The sequence below is a fragment of the Schistocerca cancellata genome, chromosome 1 (assembly GCF_023864275.1).
Source record: "Schistocerca cancellata isolate TAMUIC-IGC-003103 chromosome 1, iqSchCanc2.1, whole genome shotgun sequence".
NCBI lineage: Eukaryota > Metazoa > Arthropoda > Insecta > Orthoptera > Acrididae > Schistocerca > Schistocerca cancellata.
Genome location: NC_064626.1, coordinates 803,141,349 through 803,165,748, shown reverse-complemented (window position 1 = coordinate 803,165,748; position 24,400 = coordinate 803,141,349). Strand labels below are relative to the sequence as shown.

Below are 24,400 nucleotides of genomic sequence, written 5' to 3'. Positions count from 1 at the left end.
GGTCCTCAGTGACATCAGAAATTAAAATATATTTTGGTTCTGATAAGTGTTCCACTAAAAGTTTAGCTTTATTTGAGGTTTTTGTTATCTTTAACCCTATTTGCTATGTGCAGTTTGAACTAGTTGTTAGCTACGCTTCTTATTCCTAATGATTTTAGCTTAGCTAGTAAAATCTTATGATCAATGGTATCAGAACCCTTAGAAAGATCTGAGACTATGGCTGTGACTCACTCATTGCTATCAAAAGTGTCAATCATCAGTTTTGTGAACTGTATTATTGCTGATTCTGTACGTCTGTCACATCAGAACTGACTGTAATTCACATAGAAGGTTGTATCTACAAAGATAATTGCTTAATCTTTTTTTTAAATAACTGATTCATTCATTTTTGAGAATAATATCAGCATAGAAATGGGCCTTTAGCTTTCTAAGTCTTCTGCATTACCTTCCTTTAGAAGAGTCACAACTCTTGCCCCTGGCAAGCTGCCTGATGTGAACACTTATTTATTATGTTTATTAAGGGAGCTTGTGTACTCTGTATGGACTGTTTCAGCACACAGATTGATACTCCATCTAAATCTCCTAACTTTTTATTTTTTACATTTTGTACAGTTTTACTGACTTCATGCACTGTGTTGGTAAAAATATCATACTTAATAAGCTACGTAATCATTTACAGATGTTGTATTTGTTTTGGGGACTTTATGTTGCAATTCCTCTTGCAATAATTGGAAAGAGCTCATTCACAAAGTTTCTAACTGGTGTGAATCATTTATTACTTTATCTCTGTCGTGTACTTATTTGTATTATATTTTTGTTTGCTTCCCTCTTTTCTCTGTTTAAGAACATCCCCAACTGTTTTGCTTTCATTGTCTCTGCTTTATATTACTTTGACTTTTTGGCAGCAATCAGCTCCCTTCTATAAATATTTTTATCCTATATTAAAAATTTAACTCTTATGACTTTTTCATGAAACTGAGATACTTAAGAACTTGGATGAATTTCTAATACTAGTTGTTATCAATCGAATTTTTTGAGATGTTGCTACTTATGTAGGTACTTCTGAAACTGTAATTTCAAAGTTTAGTTTCAATAATATTGAGGATGTAGAGAATTTCCCATTTACTTTTATTTCTCTGTACACTTCATCCCAATTTTTAAGTTTGTAGTTTATAGATTTTTTTTCAGTTCCTGATTTTACTATTATTGTTTGGCAGAAATGATCTGACAATCCAAGATCTTTTACAGCTACATCACACTTTTTACTGTGCACATATGTGACCACATGATCAGTTGCTGATGCTGTCATAGTTACCTTTCTTGCACTTTTGATGAACAGGGACATGCTAGAGCACTTCCAATCAACAGGAACATGCTAAAAATATATAGGATGTTTATAATGCTGCCACTAGTTTCAGTTGTATTTGTGTGAAATTTTGTAGTTCAGACTTATAGAATCAGCAACAGAAAAGGGCTAGTGCCTATATATACAAAAATCACTGAAATTTCCCAAGCCCTGTTGTTTAATAAATATATTACATTGAACAGGTCTTTTGCAGGCTGTGCCTTTACAGACAATTGAGAAATACACTATTTAGTGAGACTGACAGTTCACAGACCACCAGTAATAAATATAGTTCCATTTTAATTACATAAATAAAAATCAAATGTATGTATGTATGTGTGTGTGTGTGTGTGTGTGTGTGTGTGTGTGTGTGTGTGTGCGTGTGTGTGTGTGTGTGTGTGTGTGTGTGTGTGTGTGTGTGTGTGTAGGGGTGGGGGGGGGGGGGCAATGACTGTATGAGTCAGGAATCAGAATATCTGCCAAAAGTTCTAAAAAGCACAAATGTTGTTTACAATCAAAGCTAGAGTGCAAATTTTATGTGGTACTTGTGAATCATAGAAAAGACGGTATGTCATGGTACACACATCCCTTGACAAGATAAATAATATAATATGAGAATCTATAATTTCAAGCAGGACCTATCTGGTACGTATGGTCTCACACAAAGGATAACACAGAAGTCAGCTTATGTGTGAAATGCACAGTTTTTTTTTAATGCATCTGAATTTGTGACATTTTCTGCACTAACATGTCTTAAGCTGAATGCTGTAGCATCAATTTATCTCACTTAAAATTCAAAAAATTCCATACCACCAACAAAGTATGTCTTTCACCTCAGATGACTAACAGTACAATTACAGAAGCATTAAATGTGACCCGTGTTTCATAGCATACATTCAACTATCAACTGTGCACAAAATATGACAAGCTGAGTCATTTAGACAACCTACTTTGTCAGAAATTCTCCATCAGAATAAAATGGTGCTTTAATTAATACTTCCTCTATTTTTTGCTGATTCTCACCATTTATTTTATCAGTAAATATGTAAAGACAAACTTACTTGAATGATAAATATTAACAATTTATTCCTCATGTGATGCATTATAAATCTAACAAGTTATATTTTACAAATCCCATGCACAAAATGTTTACCACACTAAAATATTCTCGGGTTTATGTACTTTATTTTCTGTTTTCTTGTTTGTTTACTATTACTATTAGCATTAATCTTTGATTCTTCAAATTGTTAAATTTTGTGTGTGTGAAGCAAATGGTACAGTTTGTTTTATAATTTAATGTTTTCATAAAGGATGTGCTGGAGATATATGTATTTTGCAATTGTTTTGCTGTACATTCTCGATTTCTTACTTGTCATTTCTAGATCCAAAATTTATCGTTAACTGTAAGATGCCTGGGACCACTAATAAAGAGTTAAACATAAGTAATTTATAATATTCATGTCATTATATACATACACACATCATACTTTACTTGTGAGGTTTTGCAACTGAGTGGGTAAGTGCCAAACTACAAATCAAAAGGTGTAGAGGTTTGATCCCTGAATGGTACAAGGATTTTTTCTGTCATTTATCACTTCATTTATTCCCTACCAAATCATAAATCCAAAGGTGTGAAGGTTTGATTCCTGAATGGTGCTAGGATTTTTTCTATCATTTATCTCTTCTTTTTATTCCCTGTCAGTGCTTTCGGTAAGTAAAAAACATTAACTTAAATTGTGCTTTGGATACCACATTCAGCTATAGGCCCCCCCCCCCCCCCAAAAAAAAAATATCTTGGAGGGGGAGAGAGGAGGTTTTCAAACTGCTCCTAGTAGGAGCAAACTTCATTAAGCATTATGGTGTTTAAGCCACCATGTGGGTTGAGGATAGCTTTGTTAATACGTTCCCTAACTTGTTACTTGTCCTCAACAGTTCTTGCCTGTGCAGGGGTCTGTGGAACAGAATTTTCTCTCTCTCTCTCTCTCTGTGTCTCTGTCTCTGTCTCTCTCTCTCTCTGTCTCTGTCTCTCTCTCTTTCTCTCTCTCTCTTTCTCTCTCTTTCTTTCTCTCTCTCTCTCTGAGTGTGTGTGTGTGTGGGGGGGGGGGCGGGGCGGGGGGGGGGGGGGGGGGGGGGAAGTGGGGGTGCATGTGTAAGGGGTGGAAAAGGGGATGGGGACAATATATACGTGATGAGTCTGCAAGTGGATGAATAAAATAAATCCCTCTTTCCTTATTACTGGGACTGATGACACTGTAGTTTGGTCCCTTTACTCCCCAAACCAACCAACCTTATCACAGTTATGTAACTTGCGTGTCATTTACTAAATTGAATTGTTACTTCTGGTTCTAGTTATACACCCATGAATCTTGCTTGCTTCTGGATCTATTTATCCAAAACTTTTTGTTTCTGTATTATTTTTCCAATTACTTCTTTTGCATTTTGAGTAAATACAAATCAGTTTGAAATGATTCTTCTTGAATATCATTATCAAGGCCTTACATCAGTAATTTATCTACTTCTATTTCCACAGCTACATCCATGAGAATGGAGGCTTGATTATAGCAGATGAGATACAAACTGGCATGGGAAGAAGTGGAAGTCATTACTGGGCTTTCCAAGCGCTTGGTGTAGTACCTGATATTATTACCATTGGTAAACCTATTGGAAATGGTCATCCTTTTGCTGCTGTAATAACATCACATAAGATTGCTAGTTGTTTAAAAGCAAATGTAAGTAATATTTATAGTTTTTTAATTTTATCTACAAAGAATTATTGTTAATGTTCTTAGACATTGTGGGGTGAGTTGTCTGTAAATCATTGTCTGTGATGAAACAGTCTTAACTATTCAGTTCAAAGTTTATAATTTGTGAGAAACAACACTCACTTGACAGTACCTTTTCAACAGCATGTGATAGGGTTTTATAATTTTTTATTATGATTTTCAAGTGTTTTCAAGTGGTAAAGTATGATGTGGCAGAAAGTCTGAGATTTGGCCTACTACTGTTTATACTGTACATGAATGATATGGCAATATCATTAAAAGAAAATGTAATCAGGTATGCAGAATATACATCATTCATTGTAAGTATTAGCTCAATAAATGATTTAGAAGTAAGAGCTATCAAGGACACAGAAAAAGCAAATGATTATCTAAGTGAAAACAATCTCTAAAATAAAATAAAACAACTTACATGTAAATACTTGCAAAGAGAAACTAGACAAAAGACTTCAGGACACATTAGTAATGGAAGTTGAAAGTAAAAAGTTCAAAGCAAGTAGCAGTGTATTCTTAATGAAGAAATCATTCCAGACAGTTGACGCAGATATAATATCAAAGATGAACTATGGAACATCGATCACGTCAAACCCAACTCGCACTTTTCTCACATGTCATACTGAAAGCTTTGGACCAAGACAATCAGGTAGATGCAATATTTCTTAATTTCTGAAAAGCATTTAACTGAGTAACACACCTACATTTGTTGTCAAAAGTTCACTGATATGGCATATCAAGTGAAATTTGTGACTATGTTGAGGTTTTTTTGGTAGAGAGGATGCAGCATGTTATCTTGGGTGGAGAATCATAGTCACATGTAGTAGTAACTTTGGATGCTCCCAGGGAAGTATGTTGGGACCCTTGCTAACCATGTACATTAATGACCTTGTGGACAATATTAATAGTAACCTGAGACTTTTTGCAGATGATGCAGTTATCTATAATGAAATACTATCTGAAAGAAGCTTCATAAATATTCAATCAGATCTTGGTAAGATTTCAAAGTGGTGTGAAGATTGGCAACTTGCTTTAAATGGTCAGAAATGTAAAACTGTGCATTTCACAAAACAAAAAACAGTATCCTATAAGTATAATATCAATGAGTTACAATTTGAATTGACCAACTTACACAAATACCTGGATGTAAGATTTTTAGGGATATGAAATGGAATGATCACATAGGATCAGTTGTGGGTAAGGCAGGTAGTACACTTCGATTTGTTGGTAAGTACTGAGGAAGTGCAATTAGTTTACAAAGGAGGTTGCTTACAAATCACTCGTGCAATCAGTTCTAGAATATTTCTCAAACGTGTGAGATCCATACCAGATAGGACTAACATGGGCTATTGAATACATACAGAGAAGGACAGCATGGATGGTCACTGGTTTGTCTGATCCATGGGAAAGTGTTACTGAGATGCTGAAGAAACTGAATTGGCAGACTCTTGAAGAGAGGCGTAAGCTAATTAGAGAAAGTGTACAAACTAAGTTTCGAGAACAAGCTTTAAATGACAGCTCTAGGAATATACTACAACTCCCTATGTATCACTCACATAGGGATCACAAGGACAATATTAGAATAATTCAAACAGAGGCATTCAAACAATCATTCTTCCTGTGCTCTGTACATGAATGGAATGGGAAGAAACCCTGATAACTGGTACGATGGGACTTCCCCTCAACCATGCACTTCATGGTGGTTTGCAGAGTACAGATATAGATGTAGATGTAGAATTCATCTACATTTATCATACTGAATTCTCATATAGGATAGAGCAGCAAAAATGCATATAAACTGACTGCTGAAGTTGCAAAAAGAGTGATCAGATATACTGGAAAGCTGTCACTAAGACAGTCCCACAAAAACAAAAGCAATAAACTTAAAATATTGACAGTCCTCTCTGTGCATGTACGTTACTTGTGTGGGAATGCACAACAATGTCACTAGTGCCCCAACTTAATGAGACTTCAGGGAGATTCATGTCAAAGAACATCATCCCTTTCTTCTTGAATGGTACAGTGTATGCTTCTGAAGTGTTTGAGACTCTTGTAGTAGTAAGAAAGTAACTGAAAATTATTTTAGGAGTTTTCATATTGAATGGATCAACTCTAAGAGTTTTTTAATAATTTATTTGTGCTAAAATAGTTTATTATGTATCTGAATACAAACAGCTCTATTTTTTGTGATTATTTTTCTTACTTCACATAACTGCAGTGTTGTTTCACAGACAACAGTGCAAAATTTTCTGCCTGAAAAATTCTCTGAGTTGCTATATCATCATCTGTTTTTTATATATGTTTATTTTTTTCAAAATCATGTTACTACAGTTTATGGAAATGTGGGAAACTGAAATTACACACTGCAAGTCTTCATGAATATGTAGTGAACATATGTTGATGCTAGTAAGGTTTATGTGCAGAAAGTATTTGACATGGTGTCCCACTGCAGACTGTTAAGGTCCAAGCACACAGAATAGTTTTCAAGATATGTGAATGGCTTGAAGACTTCTTAAGTAATAGAACCCATTATGTTGTCCTTGATGTTAATTGTTCTTTGGAGATATAGGTATTGTCATAAGTGCTCCAGGGAAGTGTGATAGGATCACTCTTATTCTCTATATACATAAATGATCTGATGAACAGAATGAGCAGTAGTCTGCAGCTGTTTGCTGATGACACTGTGGTGTATGGGAAGGCATCATCAATGAGTGATTTGAGACAGATACAAGATGCCTTAGACAGAATTTCTAGTTGGTGTGATGAATGGCAGCTTGCTCTAAATATAGAAAAGTATAAGTTAGTGGTGATGAGCAGGAAAACAAACTTGCAATGTTAAAATACAGCATTGGTAATGTATTGCTTGATACAGTCATGTTCATTAATTATCTAGGCATAATGTTGCAAAGTATGAAGTGGAATGAATACATAAGGGTGGTAGTAGGGAAAGTGAACTGTCGAGTTCAGATTGATTATTGAGAGAATTTTGGGGAAGTGCAGCTCATTCTTAAAGGACACCACATACAGAATATTAGTGCTCCCCATTTTTGAGTACTGCTCAAGTGTTTGAGATCTATACCAGGTCAGATTAAAGGATGACTTCAAACCAATTCAAAGGTGAGCCACTAGATTTGTTACCAGCAGGTTCAAGCAGCACACAAGTATTATGGAGATGCTTCGGGAACTCTAATGGGAATCCCTCGATTGAGAACAATGTTCTTTGCATTGAGAAAATTTAGAGAACCAGCATTTGAAGCATGACTGCAGAATGAGTCTATGCCTCTGCTGCACATTTTACTGAAGGATCACAAAGATAAGATAGACTGTGGTTTGTATGGAGGTATATAAACAGATGTTTTTCCCTTCTATACTCATATTTGTGAATGGAACAGGAAAGGAAACAACTAGTAGCAGCAAAAGGTACCCTAATTTGTGCACCATATAATGACTCACAATGTGGATTTAGATGTTACTACTGCATCATTGCTGTAGATAAGATTAATACCACAAAAACTTCTGAAGCTATAATGACTGCCAATTCTAATCTAGTTGATAGTGAAATATGTTGTTCTTAATAGTTTAAGCAAGTAAAAAGACCTTCATTCACAGTACAGATGCGGACCAGTGGCAGCAACAATCGGACTTTCAGTTCTCTGTGTAATAGAGGAAGAACATCTACTCCACAATGCAACTATGACTGGAAAACTGCTAAAAGAAGAACTCCTGACACTCAAGAAAAAGCACAAGCATATTGGTAAGCATTTCTCAAAATAAGTAGCAGAAATAAAAATTATTATATCTCAGATTAGTCATGTTTATGATAATTTTATGGAATGTAAACACTCTAAAGGTAAAGGAGATCAGTCACCAAAAATACGAAACATTAAATCATCAACAAGGAGTGTAGGGAGAGAGAGGCAGGTGCAGGGGGAGGGGTTGGGTGCAGCTAGCAGCTTAGAGGTGGACAGCTTGTTTTCCAGCTAGGAAAAAGAGAGGAAGGCGTGACAGGTGCACAGGCTATACATGTGATACACAGTTGTTGGAGCCACTGGGGCATGATATACACTGAAGGCAATATGGGGATGTGAATTGCAAGGGGGTGACAGGATGGAAGAAGGGGAGACTGTTGGGTGGACGTTGTGAAGACTTTGGGTCATTGAAGATTGAGGCCAGGTTGATTACAGGAGCAGAAATATGTTGCAAGGATAACTCACACTGCATAGTTCAGAGAAGCTGGTAGTGGAGGAAAGGACCCAGATGCCTCGGGTTGCAAGCAGCTATTGAAATTCAGCATGTTATGCTCAGCTGCATGTTGTGGTCAACTTTGTTCTTTGCAACAGTTTGGCAGTGGCCATTCATCCTCATTGATAGCTGTTTGGTAGTCACACCAACATAAAAAGCTGTGCAGTATCTGCAGCAGAGTTTGTATATGACATGACTACTTTCATGGATGGCCCAGTCTCAGATGGGGTAGGATAAGACTCTGACAGAACTGTATTAGAAAGTGCTGGGTGGGTGTACTTGCACCTTGGTCTTGCAGCTGAGCATAACATCCTCAACTTCAATGGCTGCTCCACAACCCAGGTCATCTCAAAACCTTCCCTCCACCACTAGCTCCTCTGAACTACATGGATGGGAGTTACCCTTGCAACAAATCATCTGCTCCTGTAATTATCCTGATTTCAATCCCCTGTAGTCCACTATCCCCGCACCCTTCCCCCAACCAACAGTTTCCCCTTCCTGCATCCTGTTACCCCCTCCCAATTCATGTCCCCACAGCAACTTCAGTGTGCACTGCCTCCCACTGGCTCCAGCAGCCCACTGTCAATATAATTCATAATGATTCCTTTTTTTTTTTTCGAATTTTCCTAGCTTGTAGGGAAGTAACCATTATACAACTGTTCCTGGAAAAAATTCACTTCTTTTTCAGTTAAATTTTTGCAATGGGTACTATTTTTGCTGTATCTATGTACAATAATTTGTCCCATTGTCACAAAAACTGTTGCTCAATACTCTGTATCTAGAAGTAATATACATCAAAAAAGAGTTTTTATCTACTGCTGATCTTATTGGATAAGTTATTGTGGGAACAAATGAAATGCTTTCATGATATTTATCAAAGAGTCACAAGAGTTACTGCCTTTTGAAAAATAACATTAAAATCACTATAAAATAATATCTTCATGTTAAATAAATTGAGTCTCTTCAGTTGTACTCCTAATTCAAGTATAGAAATAGGCACATTAATACTTGCTACTCAGTAAACATTAATAAATAATTGTGGTTAAGTTGTGTTAGTTTGGCCACAGGAAGTTCAAAATCATTTTCTGTTGGGATAGTGTGCAAGGGCCATTCAGTAAGTCCTTAGAAAAAGATAGAAAAACAATTTATTCTTGGATTTATTTTTATTTTTCAACATAATTCCCCTTCAACTCTACATTCCTTATCAAGTGTTGCTCCAACTTTTTTAAGCCATTAAAAAAAAATACGATTTTGTAAGATCTTCAAAATAGGTCTCTGTTTGGGTGATGGCATCCTCATTTGGTCTGAACTGTCATCTGTGAGCCATTTTTTCAGATTTGTAAATTAAAAAATCCTTGGGAGCCAAATCTGGTAAATGTGGTGGATGTTGCAATAATCTGAATTTTAATTAGATAATTCTGGCCCTCAAAACTGTGCAGGTTTTCAGCTGTGTATTGTCATCATAGAAGAGGGTCTTTTTCAAATGAGAAAATTTTTCCTTGATATCTTCTTTCATCCACTGCAAAAACAATGCATATTACTCTCTAATTCCAGAATGAAATTTTTGTTCTGCAGCAGAGCGAGCACTGACATGAAACTTCCTGGCAGTCTGAAGCTGTGTCTGGAAAGTAGGAGATGAGATACTATTGAAAATAAAACTGTGAGAATGGTTTGTGGGCCATGCTTGGATGGCTCAGTTGGTGGAACACTTGCCCACAAAAGGCAAAGCTCATGAGTTCAAGTCTCTGCCCACCACACAGCTTTAATCTGCCAAGAAGTTTTGTATCAGTGCACATTCCACTGCAGAGTGAAATTTTCATTCTGGAAACATCCCCCAGGCTGTGGCTACACCATATCTCCACACCATCCCTTCCTCTGGGAGTGCTAGTCTTACAAGTTTCACAAGAGAGCTTCTATGAAGTTTTTAAGGTAGGAGATGAGGTACTATTGGAAATAAAGTTGTGAGACCAGGTTGTGAGTTCTGCTTGGATAGCTCAGTCAGTAGAGCACTTGCCCACAAAAGTCAAAGGCCCTGAGTTCAAGTCTTAGTCTGGCACACAGTTTTAATCTGCCAGGAAGTTTCGTACTCTCTAAATATTGTTTGTCCCTTTTTCAAGTAACTGACTTAAATGATTCCATGTATATCCCAAAAAATATGGCCATACATTGTCAGCTGATTCCATTGTCTTCACCTTCTTCAGAGCCCATTCACCTTCAAAAACTCACTGTTTTGAGTTTTCCTTAGTCTTTTGCATGTATTAGTGTATCCGTGTTTCATCCACATTATTTACTGATGTGGAAACAAGGCAGAATTTTGGTGTAAAAGTGGGGAAACAGTCTCAGTATCAAACTAAACTGGGAGCAAATTCAGCAGCCGTCAAGCTGAAAATTTTTCAAACCCAATGTTTCGTGTAAAATTGAAAATACTGTACCTGTGCTATGCCTGTGACCTCAACTATTTTGTGCACTTTGATTCATCAGTCACTCAAAACCATACCATGGATTTTGTTAATCATTTTTGGGTACTTACTTCCACCAGACATCCCAAACACTGTTCACCTTTGTGGATGTACGGCCACATTTAAACTCATTTACACAACTGTAAACAGTTGTAAACCCAGGAGCAGATGTGTCATGAACTTAATCCAACATTGATCTGTTTTGGTTTTTAGCCTTTTAAACAGAAGTGTTTAATCATCTCTGAAAACTCACTTTTTTCCATGCTGTGAAATAAACACAAGATCATTGCCTGATGCTTACTACTGGCAAACCACTTTGATACTACAAGTGTCATCTCTTGGATTTTCTAAGACATACTGAATGACCCTCATAACAATTACTGACCTCACAGAAATTTATCTGCTCTTTTACAAAGATAGTAATGCCACCATGTATGGAAAATTAACTGTTAAAGTTGATACCCAATATATAGCCCTCAATTGAAACTTTTTTTATTCCATTACTTCATAGCCATTGTTCAGTTTTGGTAATTATGTTAATGTTCAGTTTATATTGCTCTAGCACTTCATAATGTAATTTTCTTTCTAAAGTATTTAGCTCTTAAAATAAACAATAATAGGCTCCTAGGTACGATAGTTGTTTCTATTTTCTTTATTTATTTGAAAGTATTTGTACTCATGCATGAAGAATTTGATACAAGTAGCTGAATAGTGTAACTGAGAATGAGCAGCAGTTTTTGAAAGCAGTAGTTTGTTTATGTCTTTCATATTGTGTGAATTTTATTCAATCCCAAGTGTAAATGAAGTATATCTTTGAGACATGTATGGTTTTTTAACTTAATTTGTTTTTCCCTTTCCACTCTTTCCCCTTCTTCTCCTTTATACTCCTTCCTCCTGCTTCCTTCACAGCCTTCATCCTCCAACTGCCACTTCTTGTTATTTATCCTACCCCTCTTCATTGCTCTCCTATTCACCTGCTGCTTTTAACCTGACATGTACTCTCTCTTTTATTCTCACACCAGCTGTTCATTTTTTTCTCACCCTTCTCCCATCTCTTAACCCATCCTACTCAGCTTCTCATAATGCATACCCATTGCTGTTTTAGGATAACCCTCTAAGCATGGTAGTAATATAATTAGAATGTACTGCAGTGTGAAACTTAGTGCTGTGCAAAATTATTCACATGATGTCTCTAGGGTGGAATTGTTTTATGTCTAAGTCTGTATTCTTTTTGCACTACAAAGATATTGTTAACATCTCTGGTGTAATGGTAACAGGTGATGTGAGAGGAATAGGACTGATGATTGGTGTGGACATTGTGTGGTGCCAAACTACAAAGAAACCAGCTCCAGAAATAGCAGAAAAAATATCTTACAGGTAGCACATTTGGCTTCATTTACAGTGTAGGTAGTCATGTATTTATTTTATTATATTTTAATATTAGGCACAAATCATGAACTAATTCACCAAATTACTTTATTTTGTGGTAGCAAAAAAATGCACATATAAAAGTTAGGGAAATTGCAAGATGTTGGAACCAGTGGTGCCTTTTTCTGGCAGAAGGGTTGAAGGGAACTGCAGAGGGCTGAAGGAAAAGGATAGGAAAGGTTTGCGAAATGGAGGAGTTTGGGAAAATCACCCAGAACTCAAGGTTGGGGAAGACTTAGCAGACAGGATGAGAAGGAACGATTGATTGTTGGAGACTGCACCAGACAAAATTTGAAAAACCGAGAGCTTAAAGGTGGAAAACAGGTTAATAAACAATACAGAGATTACTAACAAAACATTATGCAAGAGTTAATAAGAGCGAAAAGCTTAGTGGTAGAGGTAGGGGGGCAGGGAAAGATAGACAGGTCAGAAAATGGAAGATATAGGAAACTAAACAGGAGTGAATAGAGGAATACTTATTGAGAAGAAATTCTGAGACCAAAGATATTAATGTAAATTAGGACCAGGTGGGTGGTAGGAACCAAGAACTTATTGCAATTCCAGTTCTCACATGTGGAGTTATGAGAACTAGTGTCTGGGGAAGAATTCACATGGCATGTGTGGTGAAACAGACACCTGGTCATGACTGTCAAGTTGTAGAACATCCCATGCAACAGGATATTGTTTGTTGCCAGTGTAAAGTCTCTGTCTATGTTCATTCATCTTGACTGATAACTTCGCAGTAGTCGTACAAACATAAAAGGGTGAAATGTGTTTACATAACAGCTGGTACATGAAGTGTCATTCCACAGTGGACTCTCCCTTTGCTAATGTATGCTTTGCCATTTACAGGGCTGGTATAGGTGGTGGTAGGAAGGTGCATAGGGCTGGTCTTACAGTGAGGATGGTCACAGGGGTAGGAGCCACGGAGTAGGGAAATGGTTGCAGAAGGAGCATTGTATTTGACCAGGATATTGCAGGTATTGTGGAGGGGTGGAGACCACAAAAAGCTATTCCAGGTGTGGTGGGCAAAATGGACCTTCTTTCAGGACACAATTTTAGGAAGTCATAGCCTTGTCAAAGTAACACATTAATACATTCAAGAGCAGGATAATTGTTTTTTGTTGAATCAGCACTACCAGAATTGGATGTGATGGCCTGGGAAACCTGCTTTTCAACCAGGTTGATGGTGTAATTACGTCCAGTGAAGGCTAAGGTGAGAATGGTGGTGTATTACTGTAAAGATTCTGCATCTGAACAAATAAATTTGACTCAAATACCAAGGCTATATGGGAGGGAACATTTGAGATGGAAAGGATGCAACTGTCAAAATGTCAGTACTGTTGTTTTTTTAAGAAGTTTACTGCAAACAGAGATGTTTAACTGCCCCTTCATAGGGATGAGGTCGACATCAAGGAAATTCCAAAAACTTTTAACAGGTCAGCCTCACTATGAGTTAATCTGGCAAAGATGTTGTCAATGTATCTAAACCAAACCAGGGCCTGAAGGCTTATGGATCCCAGTAAGGCTTCCTCCAAGCGACCCAAGAAAGATTGGCACAGGAAGGAGCCATCCTGGTTCCCATGACCATGCCAATGATCTGTTTGTATGTCTGCCCTTCACAGCTAAAATAGTCATTGGTAAGTATACAATTGATTAAGGTGAGCAGGAAGGACATTGTAGGGTTACAATCAAGGGGGGTGCTGGTTGAGATAGTGTTCAGCAGCAGACAGACCATTTACATGGTCAGCAACCCTGAACCCAGAGTTCTTGGTGACTTTTCCAAACTCTCCCCATTTCCTAAACCTTAACAGTCCTTTTCCTTCCCCTTCAACCCTCTTGCCAGAAGAAGGAGTCACTGGATCCAAAAGCATACAAATCTCCTTAACCTCTATATGTGTGTTGTTCTGCTACCGCTTGGTGAGTAATTTTTTTATCTACCTAGTTACATTATATTTTCAGAATTTCATAATTTTCATTTCTACATTATTTGGTAATACTGACATATTCATATGATATGAATGTACCAAGACTGTGTGTGATCCATAGATTCTTACCTGTAGGAATTCCTTTTAGGACTTTTTGTGAATCAGTAATAACATGAAAAATACTACATAACTGAGTTAAAATTAATTTTTGATAGTTACTGTGAAATTCAGATTAGCATTACATTATGAGATCTTCCTAGAATTTGGCTAACAGATTTAACCATAATATAGACTCAGCTATTTTATGATGAAGAATTCTATAGAATATACCTGCAGAGCATCTTACTACAACAGATATCATAATCCATAAGAACAGCATGATCCAAATCCCTATAATTTCCAGTTTGATTCAGTACTCATCTGTAGTTAGTCAATCTACTCATCTGGACTTCATCTTGTCTGTAGTAAAAGCTTCCATTCTGTTGCTGTGCATATTGTTCATCGTCCATGTTACACTTCCATAAAAGGATACACTCTGTATGAATACTTTCAGAAAAGACTTCTTAACACTCAAATTCATATTTTATGTAATGTATTTCTTGTTTCTGAGGAAGCACACTTCCCATTTCCAGTCAACATTTTAAACCCTTTTTACCTCTGATGTTGTCCATTATTTTGATGCCCAAACACCAAAACACTACCACTTTCACAGTCTCATTTGCTAAAGTAGTTCACTAATCACCAACTGATGTAATGCTAATACACTCTTTTCAAGATGCAGCATTCCATTCAACTTTACAGATTGAATAATATGCTATATTGCCCCTTATAATTATTACATCTTTTAACACTACAGTTTGGTGTCTGTGCAAGTTTTAAATAACCACTTTCTCCCTGTATTTTATCCCTAATAACTTCCAAATTTCAAAGATTGTATTCCAACCAACATTTCTGAAAGTTTTTCTAAACTACTTGTGCTGTAAATGGTTTTCTTCCAACCTATTTTCTGGAAATCAAAGTTATTTACTCCTAGGTCACCTTCTACCAGTCATTCTGATCTTAACATATTGGAGCCTAACAGGTCAGCAATCCAGTTAACACCCAGATCCTGAGGAAATTTACTATCATTTACAATTTTCTAATAAATTTACTAATCCACATACTCTTTATGCAATATCAGCTTAACCTTCCATCCTTCCTCTTTATGAATATGTATACATTAAGCTCAAATAAATTATACAGGTATCTGTAGGTATTACTCTAAATATACTGTTTTCCAGCATTTTTATTTTTCCCCAAAGTGGACAAAATTTTCATAAATCGTAGGGAATGGTAGGCTATTGATTTAAAATCACTTGTCAGCACGAAATATTAAATGCTTCATTTACAGGTAAAGTGTTTTATAGTGAAATGTTTTTTCTCATTTTTACAAATTAGAGAACTTCATTCGGGCATGAAATCTTTCAAAACACTTGGGAATACAAAGGCCTATGTTACATGGTCTACAGTAGTATCTGGTCTCTTTCCTCACTACCTTTCCTGCAGCTTTCCCTTGTTCCCAACAGACTTTGCATCTTCTAGCTGAGTTTGTTTTCTTTTTTGTTGGTGGCAGTTTCTCAGAAATATGACATGCTGTGAGTCTGTTTGCACTTGCAACTTTGATGCTGAATGTGTGTCATTATTTAGTTCTCTCCTCCTTATTCAACCAATTTCTTTGCTAATTTACAGATAAAATCTGCTAATGCACACTTTTTTGATATCTTCATATTGTGTATAATGTTGGCATTCGCAACTGCCCTCATAAAAATATGGAAGAAATTTTTTTTTTCCACCATTTTACAGTCTTTTACTGGAAGGAACAGTAACTCATCAGCTGGTCTCCTCTGTCAACACTTGTTTTAGGCAAGTTGTAGTCTAGTACAATGTCTGGCTTTACTATCTCAACATATCCCCACCTGAATTTTACACAGACATGAGGAGCAGTCATCTAATGATGTGCTGACAACATGTGTACATTACGTTTGTCTTTCCATTTCAGGCAGAAAAGGTGTCCTTTGTGGCAAAATGTCATTTCTCCTTTCTTTAGTTTTTTATTTTTAGTTTTAGATCTCTAGGCAAATCTATCCTGTTCTTCATCACAGTTCCAACTCCCAATGTACTTCTTTCCCATAGTCCTTCAAGGACAGCAGGACTTGTATAAAATATGTTCATGTATACCACATGTACTTTTCCCAAGTAAGAGGAACATAGCCTCAGCAGCAGGGATTTGACAGAATTGTCAACATTTCCTTTTCCTCCAAGTATAAACTTCAGCATTGCACATGTAACCTGTTTGAGTATCACTTACAACATACAGTTTTATCCCATATTTCTCTGGTTTGTCTTTCATATAAACAAGGAATCCAATTCTTTCTCGAAAAGGACATATTGCTTCACCCACAGTCAGATTTCTTTGTGGATAAAATGGTTTTTGCATCTATCTGTGAAAATGTCCCAAATAGGTCTTATTTTATGCAGAGGGTCATGGCCTGGCTCTGGTTGAGGTATCCATAGCGCATTATTGTTCACATGCAGCATCCTGTATATGGAAAAAAATCTGTCTCATGGCTTTAGCTGAAAAGCAAATGATGAAGCAAGTGCAGGGTCTTCAGACCAATAATCCATAGTTTAGGTTTCTTTACAACACACATATGCAAAACAACTGAAAAAAATTTATATACTTCATGTATCCTCACTGTTCTCCATTTCTTCTATAAAGATTTTGTTTTGATTCTGTTCTGATGGCAAAGTTCAGAAATAGTATCAGTAGCATATATATTTGTCACTGGCTTTACTTTTAGAGACATGCTGTGGTCAAAAAATTGCAACAAACAGTCTAGTTCCATTGAAAATGTGTCGACAGGAACCTTAATTCCACTTGTTTCTTCAAACAGAGGTAATTCAGGGGGTGCATCGAAATTACACCATTCATTATGAAGGCCAGGCTGTTGAACTGAATGACAAACCTAACAAATAGAAACTTGTCTATTAGCTTCTTCATACTCACTGCCATTCTTTCCATCAGCAGCACACGTGAATCATCATCATCTTCTGAAAAATTGCCGATGTCGTCCAAAAGATCATCAAGTTCTGAGCCATTGTTCAAGACTTCTTCAATCTCCAAGTTTGACCAGCAATGTCTGTTAGCCATATTCACTGTTTATGTTTTTGCACGTGGGAAGGACTCACACAACAGCACAACATGGCAGCCAACATAGAACAAAACAACCTTCAACAATATTCTGAGCATGCACGCAGGTCATGTGACACTGGTACCATTCACGAGAGACTGGTGTGTGCTAGCCATGACAAGCCAAACAATTAGTCTTGCCACTTACAAATGTAAAACATGCATTTAAATCACAAATAATTTTTTGTGGATGTTTGTGTTTGTTTGTGTGTCTATCGACCTGCCAGCACTTTTGTTTGGTAAGTCTCATCATCTTTCTTTTTAGATATATTTTTCCCATGTGGAATGTTTCCCTATATATATATATATATATATATATATATATATATATATATATATATATATATATATATATATATATATATAAACAAAGATGATGTGACTTACCAAACGAAGGCGCTGGCAGGTCGATAGACACACAAACAAACACACAAAATTCAAGCTTTCGCAACCAACAGTTGCTCCGTCAGGAAAGAGGGAAGGAGAGGAAAAGACAAAAGGATGTGGGTTTTAAGGGAGAGGGTAAGGAGTCATTCCAATCCCGGGAGCGGAAAGACTTACCTTAGGGGGAAAAAAGGACAGGTATACACTCACACACACACACCCATATCCAGTGCGGTCTTTCCCTCTCTTCCCTCTTTCCTGATGAAGCAACCTTGGGTTGTGAAAGCTTGAAATTTGTGTGTGTGTTTGTGTGTTTTTTATTGTGTCTATCTACCAGCACTTTCTCGTTTGGTATGTCACAGCATCTTGGTTTTTTATATATATTTTTCCCAAGTAGAATTTGTGTGTGTGTGTGTGTGTGTGTGTGTGTGTGTGTGTGTGTGTGATGTAATTTTTGACAAAGGCTTTTGATAGTCAAAAGTTTATATTGTGACAGTCTTTTTGTTATGCCTACTGCAACTCAACATCTCCACTATATGGTGAGTAGTAGCTTTCATTTTCATAATATTGTTACATTCTGTCCTGGATTTTCCATTGTTCGACGTGTTAAGCTGATGGTACTGTAGTACCGACAGCTGTCAGCATTTGCTTCTCTGGTGATGGTAGTATTACATACTTCTTTAAGTTCAAGGGAATTTCACCTGTCTCATATATCCTACAAATGAGGTGGAACAGTTTTGTCATCGTTGTAACTCCCAAGAATCTATCATTCTGTGAAAATATTACGTATGTCTGCTCCTGAAAACATTTTGTGTTGCAAAATCTGGTTCTAAATTTTTGTCTTACCATTTGTAATGTATATTTATCTTCTAGAATATTGTCCTCAGGATTGTTCCCTGTGTGTGTTCAGGATTGTTCCTTCTATATATTCCACCCACCTTTCAGCCTTCCCTTCTTTGCTTAGTACTAGCTCGCCATCTTAGGTTTCGATGTTCATACAACAGCTTCCCTTTACTCCATAGGCTTCAGATTTTTTATATGCAACATCAATATTTTTTGTTGCATTTTTATGATAGTTAAACTTAGTAATCCTTGTGTTATTTCATGAATTAAAAGTCAGTCTTGTCTATTTGCCTAGTTTAGTTGTTTCTTTGCTCCCTTCAGTATTTCACCCTCTTAAAGTGACCTTTTTGTGATGAAGCAAGCTGGGATGATTTTAATTCCCCTCTTGTTTTGCCATCTCTTTAAATTCGTTTTTTCACTTTTAACTATTTGCCATTAACGTATGTGAATATAATCTGCATCTTAATATAAGAGAAAGGCTTGCTTTAATTTTAAACAGTATAACACCAGATCTAATTCTGTGCTTAGTTTATGTATGTAATTGATTCTATAATTTATTTCAACTATTCCTAGTTAGTATCTTTTGCTGTAGGGTGAAATCAGTAATTGTTTCGTAACTTAAATTCTATTGTTGATGTGAAATACAAATATAAATTCTGTGATAACTGTAAACAGTTGGAAGATGAAACACTAGTAATCTTAAAGTATCTATTTAGCTCTATTCGAAAACATGTTAGCAAAACCTGCCCTTCATTAATTCCAAAGAAATTAACAGTTTTGTCAAAAGTATTGTTTTCATAACCATATATGTTAATTTCATCTTTTAAACAAATAATTCGGCCTAACACTTGTAGTAGAAGAAACTGTTAAAAAGACACAAGTTTTTGATGTATTCAGTTAATTTAATGAGTTAAGTTTTAATTGTAATTTCTGTAAATTAAACTTCAAACAATGTGTAGTTTCAGCACTTCTTATTTTGATGATATGTAAGAGCCCAATTTTTGGTCATGAGACAGTCAGTACACCGCTGGGTTTCAGATGAATCTGTGTTGCTTGGAATGACAACAATGCATTAACTTAACAGTGAAATAAGTGTTGCACCAATTGGCCGTATGTTAGAACACTGACAGCGCCTGCTCCATGTGTACCTGATTATTCTTCAAGAACTGTGAACTTTGTGGTTAGGTTTTTGCTGCTCGTAGATGTTCAAGCATAAACTATTGTAGCAGTATGTGGATGTTTCGCCTGTTAACTATTAATGAGGCTTATCGAAAGTTAAACAATAGCACATTGGCCATATAACCACATAATATTGGGGGTTATGAACATAAAGTAAAAGACAGTGAAATGAAATTGTGCATTTGTTGGCTACTGCATTTACAGTAGTCAGTGCCACAATTACAAACCCCATTTTTCAGCCAGTGTAGCAATGCAGTACATCAACACTGAGCACAACAAATGAAGAAGCACATAAAGCAAGTGGAACTGCTACATGTTCATATTCTGCTCTCTTGCTTTCTACACCTATATCTTCATCTATACCCTGCAAGCCACCTTATGGTGTGTGGTGGAGAATACTTTGTGTTCCAGTGTCACTTTCCCCCTTTCCTGTTCTGGTTGTGAATAGTCTGTGTGAAGTACTGTTGTTGTTAAGCCTCCATATAAGCTCCAGTCTTTCTAATTGTACCTACATTTGCTTCTCATAAATGTCTGAAGTAGAATGCACTATATCAGTCGATTCTTTTAGAGATATATGCTCTCAGAATTTAACAGCAAGCCACACCATGAGGCTCAACACTTTTATTATAGCAGCTGCCACTGGAGTTGACTGAGCAGCTCCAGGATGCTTTCATGCTTACTAAATGAACACGTGAAAAAATGATTTTTCTCTTCTTTATATCCTCTCTATTTCCTCTACCAAACCTAGCTGATAAGGATTCCAGATTGATCAGCAGTGTTCCAATATTGGTTGAACAAGATCTTGTGATCTACTTCCTTTGTGGATGGATTAGACAACCTGAAGAATCTTCCAATGATTATCAGTCTGGCAGCTGCCTTACTTGCCATTACTTTTGTGTGCCTTTCCACTTTAAATCACTCCGTTCACATTCTCATATATACTAAATGGATGTGACTGCTTCCTGTGATTATGGTGCAGTCATGTAATCATACAATAATGGATCTTTCTGCATATTTATGTGCAATACATTACATTTGTTTATGTTGATTGTCAATTGCCACTCCTGTGCCAACTGTCTATTCTCCAATGACATCATTGACAAAAAGATTTAAGGAACTTCTGATAAATTCCACCAGATCTTTAATGTATGTCATAAAAACTAATTGTCACATAACAGTCTCTTTGGGTACACTCATAGTTATTTTTATGTTTGAAGATTCCTCTCCGATAATAATGGCATGCTATATTCTGTTTACTGGGTTTGCTAGGAACTCTTCAATCCAGTTACACAGCTGATCTGATACTCCAAACAGTCATATTTTGTTCACTCGGTAACAATGCAGCACTGTATTGAAAACTTTCTGGAAGTTAAGAAACATGGCATTAACCTGAACACCAGTATCTATTGCTTTCTGGGTCTCTTGGACAGAAAGAGTGAGCTACGTTTCATTTGACTGTTGTTTGTGGATTCCATGTTCCTTCCTGTAGAGGAGATTTTTGGTCTCTAGAAATGTTATTACATGCAAGTTTATAAAATGATCTAAAATTCAACACAAACTGACATCATTATTGTTTTGCACATTTGTTTGATAACATGTCTTGAAAATGGGAATGACCTGCACTTTTTTCCAATAACTAGGAATGCTTTGCTCCTTCCCCGATGTACTGTAGGCAACCACTAGAAGAAGGGGGTCATGTTCTTTGTCATATTCTGGGTAGAATCATATTGGTATCTCATCAGATCCAGTGGTGTTTCCTCTGTTGAGTAATTTCAGTTAATTTTCTTTATCCTTACTCACTTATTTTGATATCTGTCATTTCACTTTGTTCATTATTGGCTAATGCTCCCTTTGAAGATACCTACAAACTCAGGTTTCTCCAACTATAATATCTGCATTTCATTATTATTAAATTATAGTCACAGTTCACATCTGTTCCTGAGAAAATTCTGTGGATTCAAATCTGGTTTCTGCATCTATATCTTGAAATTACAGAGGATGTTTAAGGAGGAATATCAGATATTTTGAGAGGTGGAAGAACAGACAAATTTGAATAAAATATTCCATATAACAGTGTCCAATTAACAACTCACAAGAAGTGTTAAGCAGAAGCAAATGAATAAGTTCAAAGTTGCTTTTCATAACTTTCACCTTGAACTTCAGTGTACTTTTGAATTTTATTGACAACACCACATGTAGCTCTTTGGAGGTCATGTCGGCATTCTATTATGAGGGCAGCACTATTCATAAGCAGAAAGATTAGTTTGTCTCTTGTGTTTTACTTGTGCTTTGTCAATTTCACCTTTCAGCCATCCACATAAGCAAAAATCTAACAGCATGAAGTCCACAGACTTGTCCATGGACAAGGAACATGAAACATGGACATTTCTGTTGATCCATCTCCTGTGGAATGTTAAATTTAGATGATGACTAGAATGTGCAGGAGCCCCATCATGCTGGAAGAACATACCCATCCTTAAAGCCAAAGGGACATTTTCCAATAATGCTGGAAAATTTGTTCAGCAGAGTGTAGATAACAGCATCGCATAAGATTATGTGGCTATGCAATAGGACCAATCAACTGATTGCCATCATACTACATCACAGACTTAGAGTGAATTTTCATCAGACTACCAGTGTGAGTTAAAAGTGTTATTGATACTGTCATGAGTATGAGTGCTTACCAGCACAAGACACAGAATGAAATAAAAGGCTCAAAACTAAACAAATAGATAATAAAATGGTCCAAGGAAATGTTGTTGTGGTCTTCAGTCCTGAGACTGGTTTGACAAAATTTCCTGACAACGAATGAAAGGCGAAATTTTGTGAGTGGATACTGTAATTGCACGTCTTACTGATAGTTTGAAGGCTCTAAAAGAACAGTTTAACTGTATGAGTGCAACAAACAATGCTTTGGTTCATTCAGATGTTCGAAAATGTGGACCAAATTTGCAAAAGGAAAAACAAACAGCAACACTGCTGAATGTTCCATTAATTGTGTTACGTCACAAGTCCCAGTAAAAGTAAATATTGCACAAGCAGAAATGGAATTAACAGCAAAAGAAACCAGGAATCAATGCAATACAGCTATGGCAGAAACTAAAGTTCTTATGTTGACTGACAAAAATTGCAGAAACTGTGCAAGCCTGTTAAATGAATTATCACAAGAAACACTCTCTGTAATGTCCTTTGTTAAGCAAGGCACATTTTTAATGAAGTTACTTGAGATATTCATAGCAAAATCAAACACCTAGGAAAAGAAGACACACTAATAGTCTTGATGGATCAAATGACAGCAGAAACTGGAAGATCACCTATAATTTCAGAAATGCTGTAGAAGAGCTAATCAGGAATATGTTACACACAAGGGGTGATACTGTGTACAATTCCATATCAGCAAGACAGGGGACAGGCAAATGATGTCATATATCAGCTGAAGAAGTACATTGTAAAATCAGGTGAACAATACAATCATGCCACAGTACATGATGTAAACAGATTCCTAAGAAGACAAGATTTCACATGGCAAGGATTGCATAGAAACAAAAGAGGAAGAAAGAGACTATGCAGAGAATTAAAATATGCAATAACAACCAAAAAGCAGGCCACAGGCTTGGGAAAAACATAGCAGTAACCATCATGACAGAAGCAAAATCTTCTATAGAATCAAAAAACAGGGAAGACAGGAAAACTGGACCATCAAATTCCAACAGTGAGATAGACCACACTGAATTAACAAAAATAGAAGCAGATGCAGCATTAACAGCAGTACTGGAACACACACACTGTAAAAAACAGGAAGATCACAATGTGTCAACAGAAACAACTGATAGTGGATTAAGCATAGTAAAGGAACCATCACACACAGCACCACAAAAAGATTGTGAAATACATCAAAGCATACAACCAACAACTTCTAAAGTTGAACAAATAGAAAGGAAACCATCGTAGACTTTGCAAAGAGTATGAGCAGTTCCCTTCTATTCAGCAAGAGTTTTTATTCCACTTCCAACAAAAGAGAAGAAGGGCAAGATAAATAATAAAGAATACAGCATAGTCACATATCAAGCTCCAACTACAACAGATACTCAGCAACCCAGGACTCATAAAGAGAAAAAAATCATTAAAATCTTGTACCAAAATATTAAGTATGTAGGCAACAAAAAACTTGAAGTGGAAGTGGTCCTGAATAAAACACAACCAGATATATTATGCATCAGTGAGCATGGGCTAAATGAAGCAGAACTTAGCAGCCAAATAATAAGAGGCTATGATATTATTAATTATTTCTGTAGATCAAAACATACAGGGTGGAGGTGTTGTTATATAAGAAGAAAATTGGAAGTCTATGAGATACTGAATATTGTAAATAAACCTTCCAGCTTGCATTGAAAAAGATTTTGAACTTACTGGTGTCAAGAGTGAAGAGCTCAGAATTATCTATGTGTTCAGGTCCCCAGGTGGTAATATTACAACATTTCTGAAAAAAGTAGAAAAATTATTGCTGAAGATTAAAATGAAAGATGATGTAATATGTAGAGACTATAGCATAGATATGGGTAAAGAATAAAAACCAAAACAAAAATTCA

At 36.4% G+C, this 24,400-nt stretch overlaps 1 protein-coding gene across 2 annotated transcripts in view; it reads left to right on the top strand.

Annotated features, from left to right (window-relative positions):
* LOC126187960 (5-phosphohydroxy-L-lysine phospho-lyase-like) overlaps positions 1–24,400 on the top strand; it is a 320,690-nt gene that overhangs the window by 272,597 nt on the left and 23,693 nt on the right. Inside the window, exons 7-9 of one of the 2 annotated variants that reach the window (XM_049929343.1) lie at positions 3,876–4,074; positions 7,729–7,873; positions 12,098–12,197. In XM_049929343.1, the coding sequence (XP_049785300.1) occupies positions 3,876–4,074; positions 7,729–7,873; positions 12,098–12,197 (444 nt within the window). Of the gene's footprint in view, positions 1–3,875; positions 4,075–7,728; positions 7,874–12,097; positions 12,224–24,400 lie in introns of both variants that reach the window. The other variant, XM_049929351.1, reaches the window with a different exon arrangement.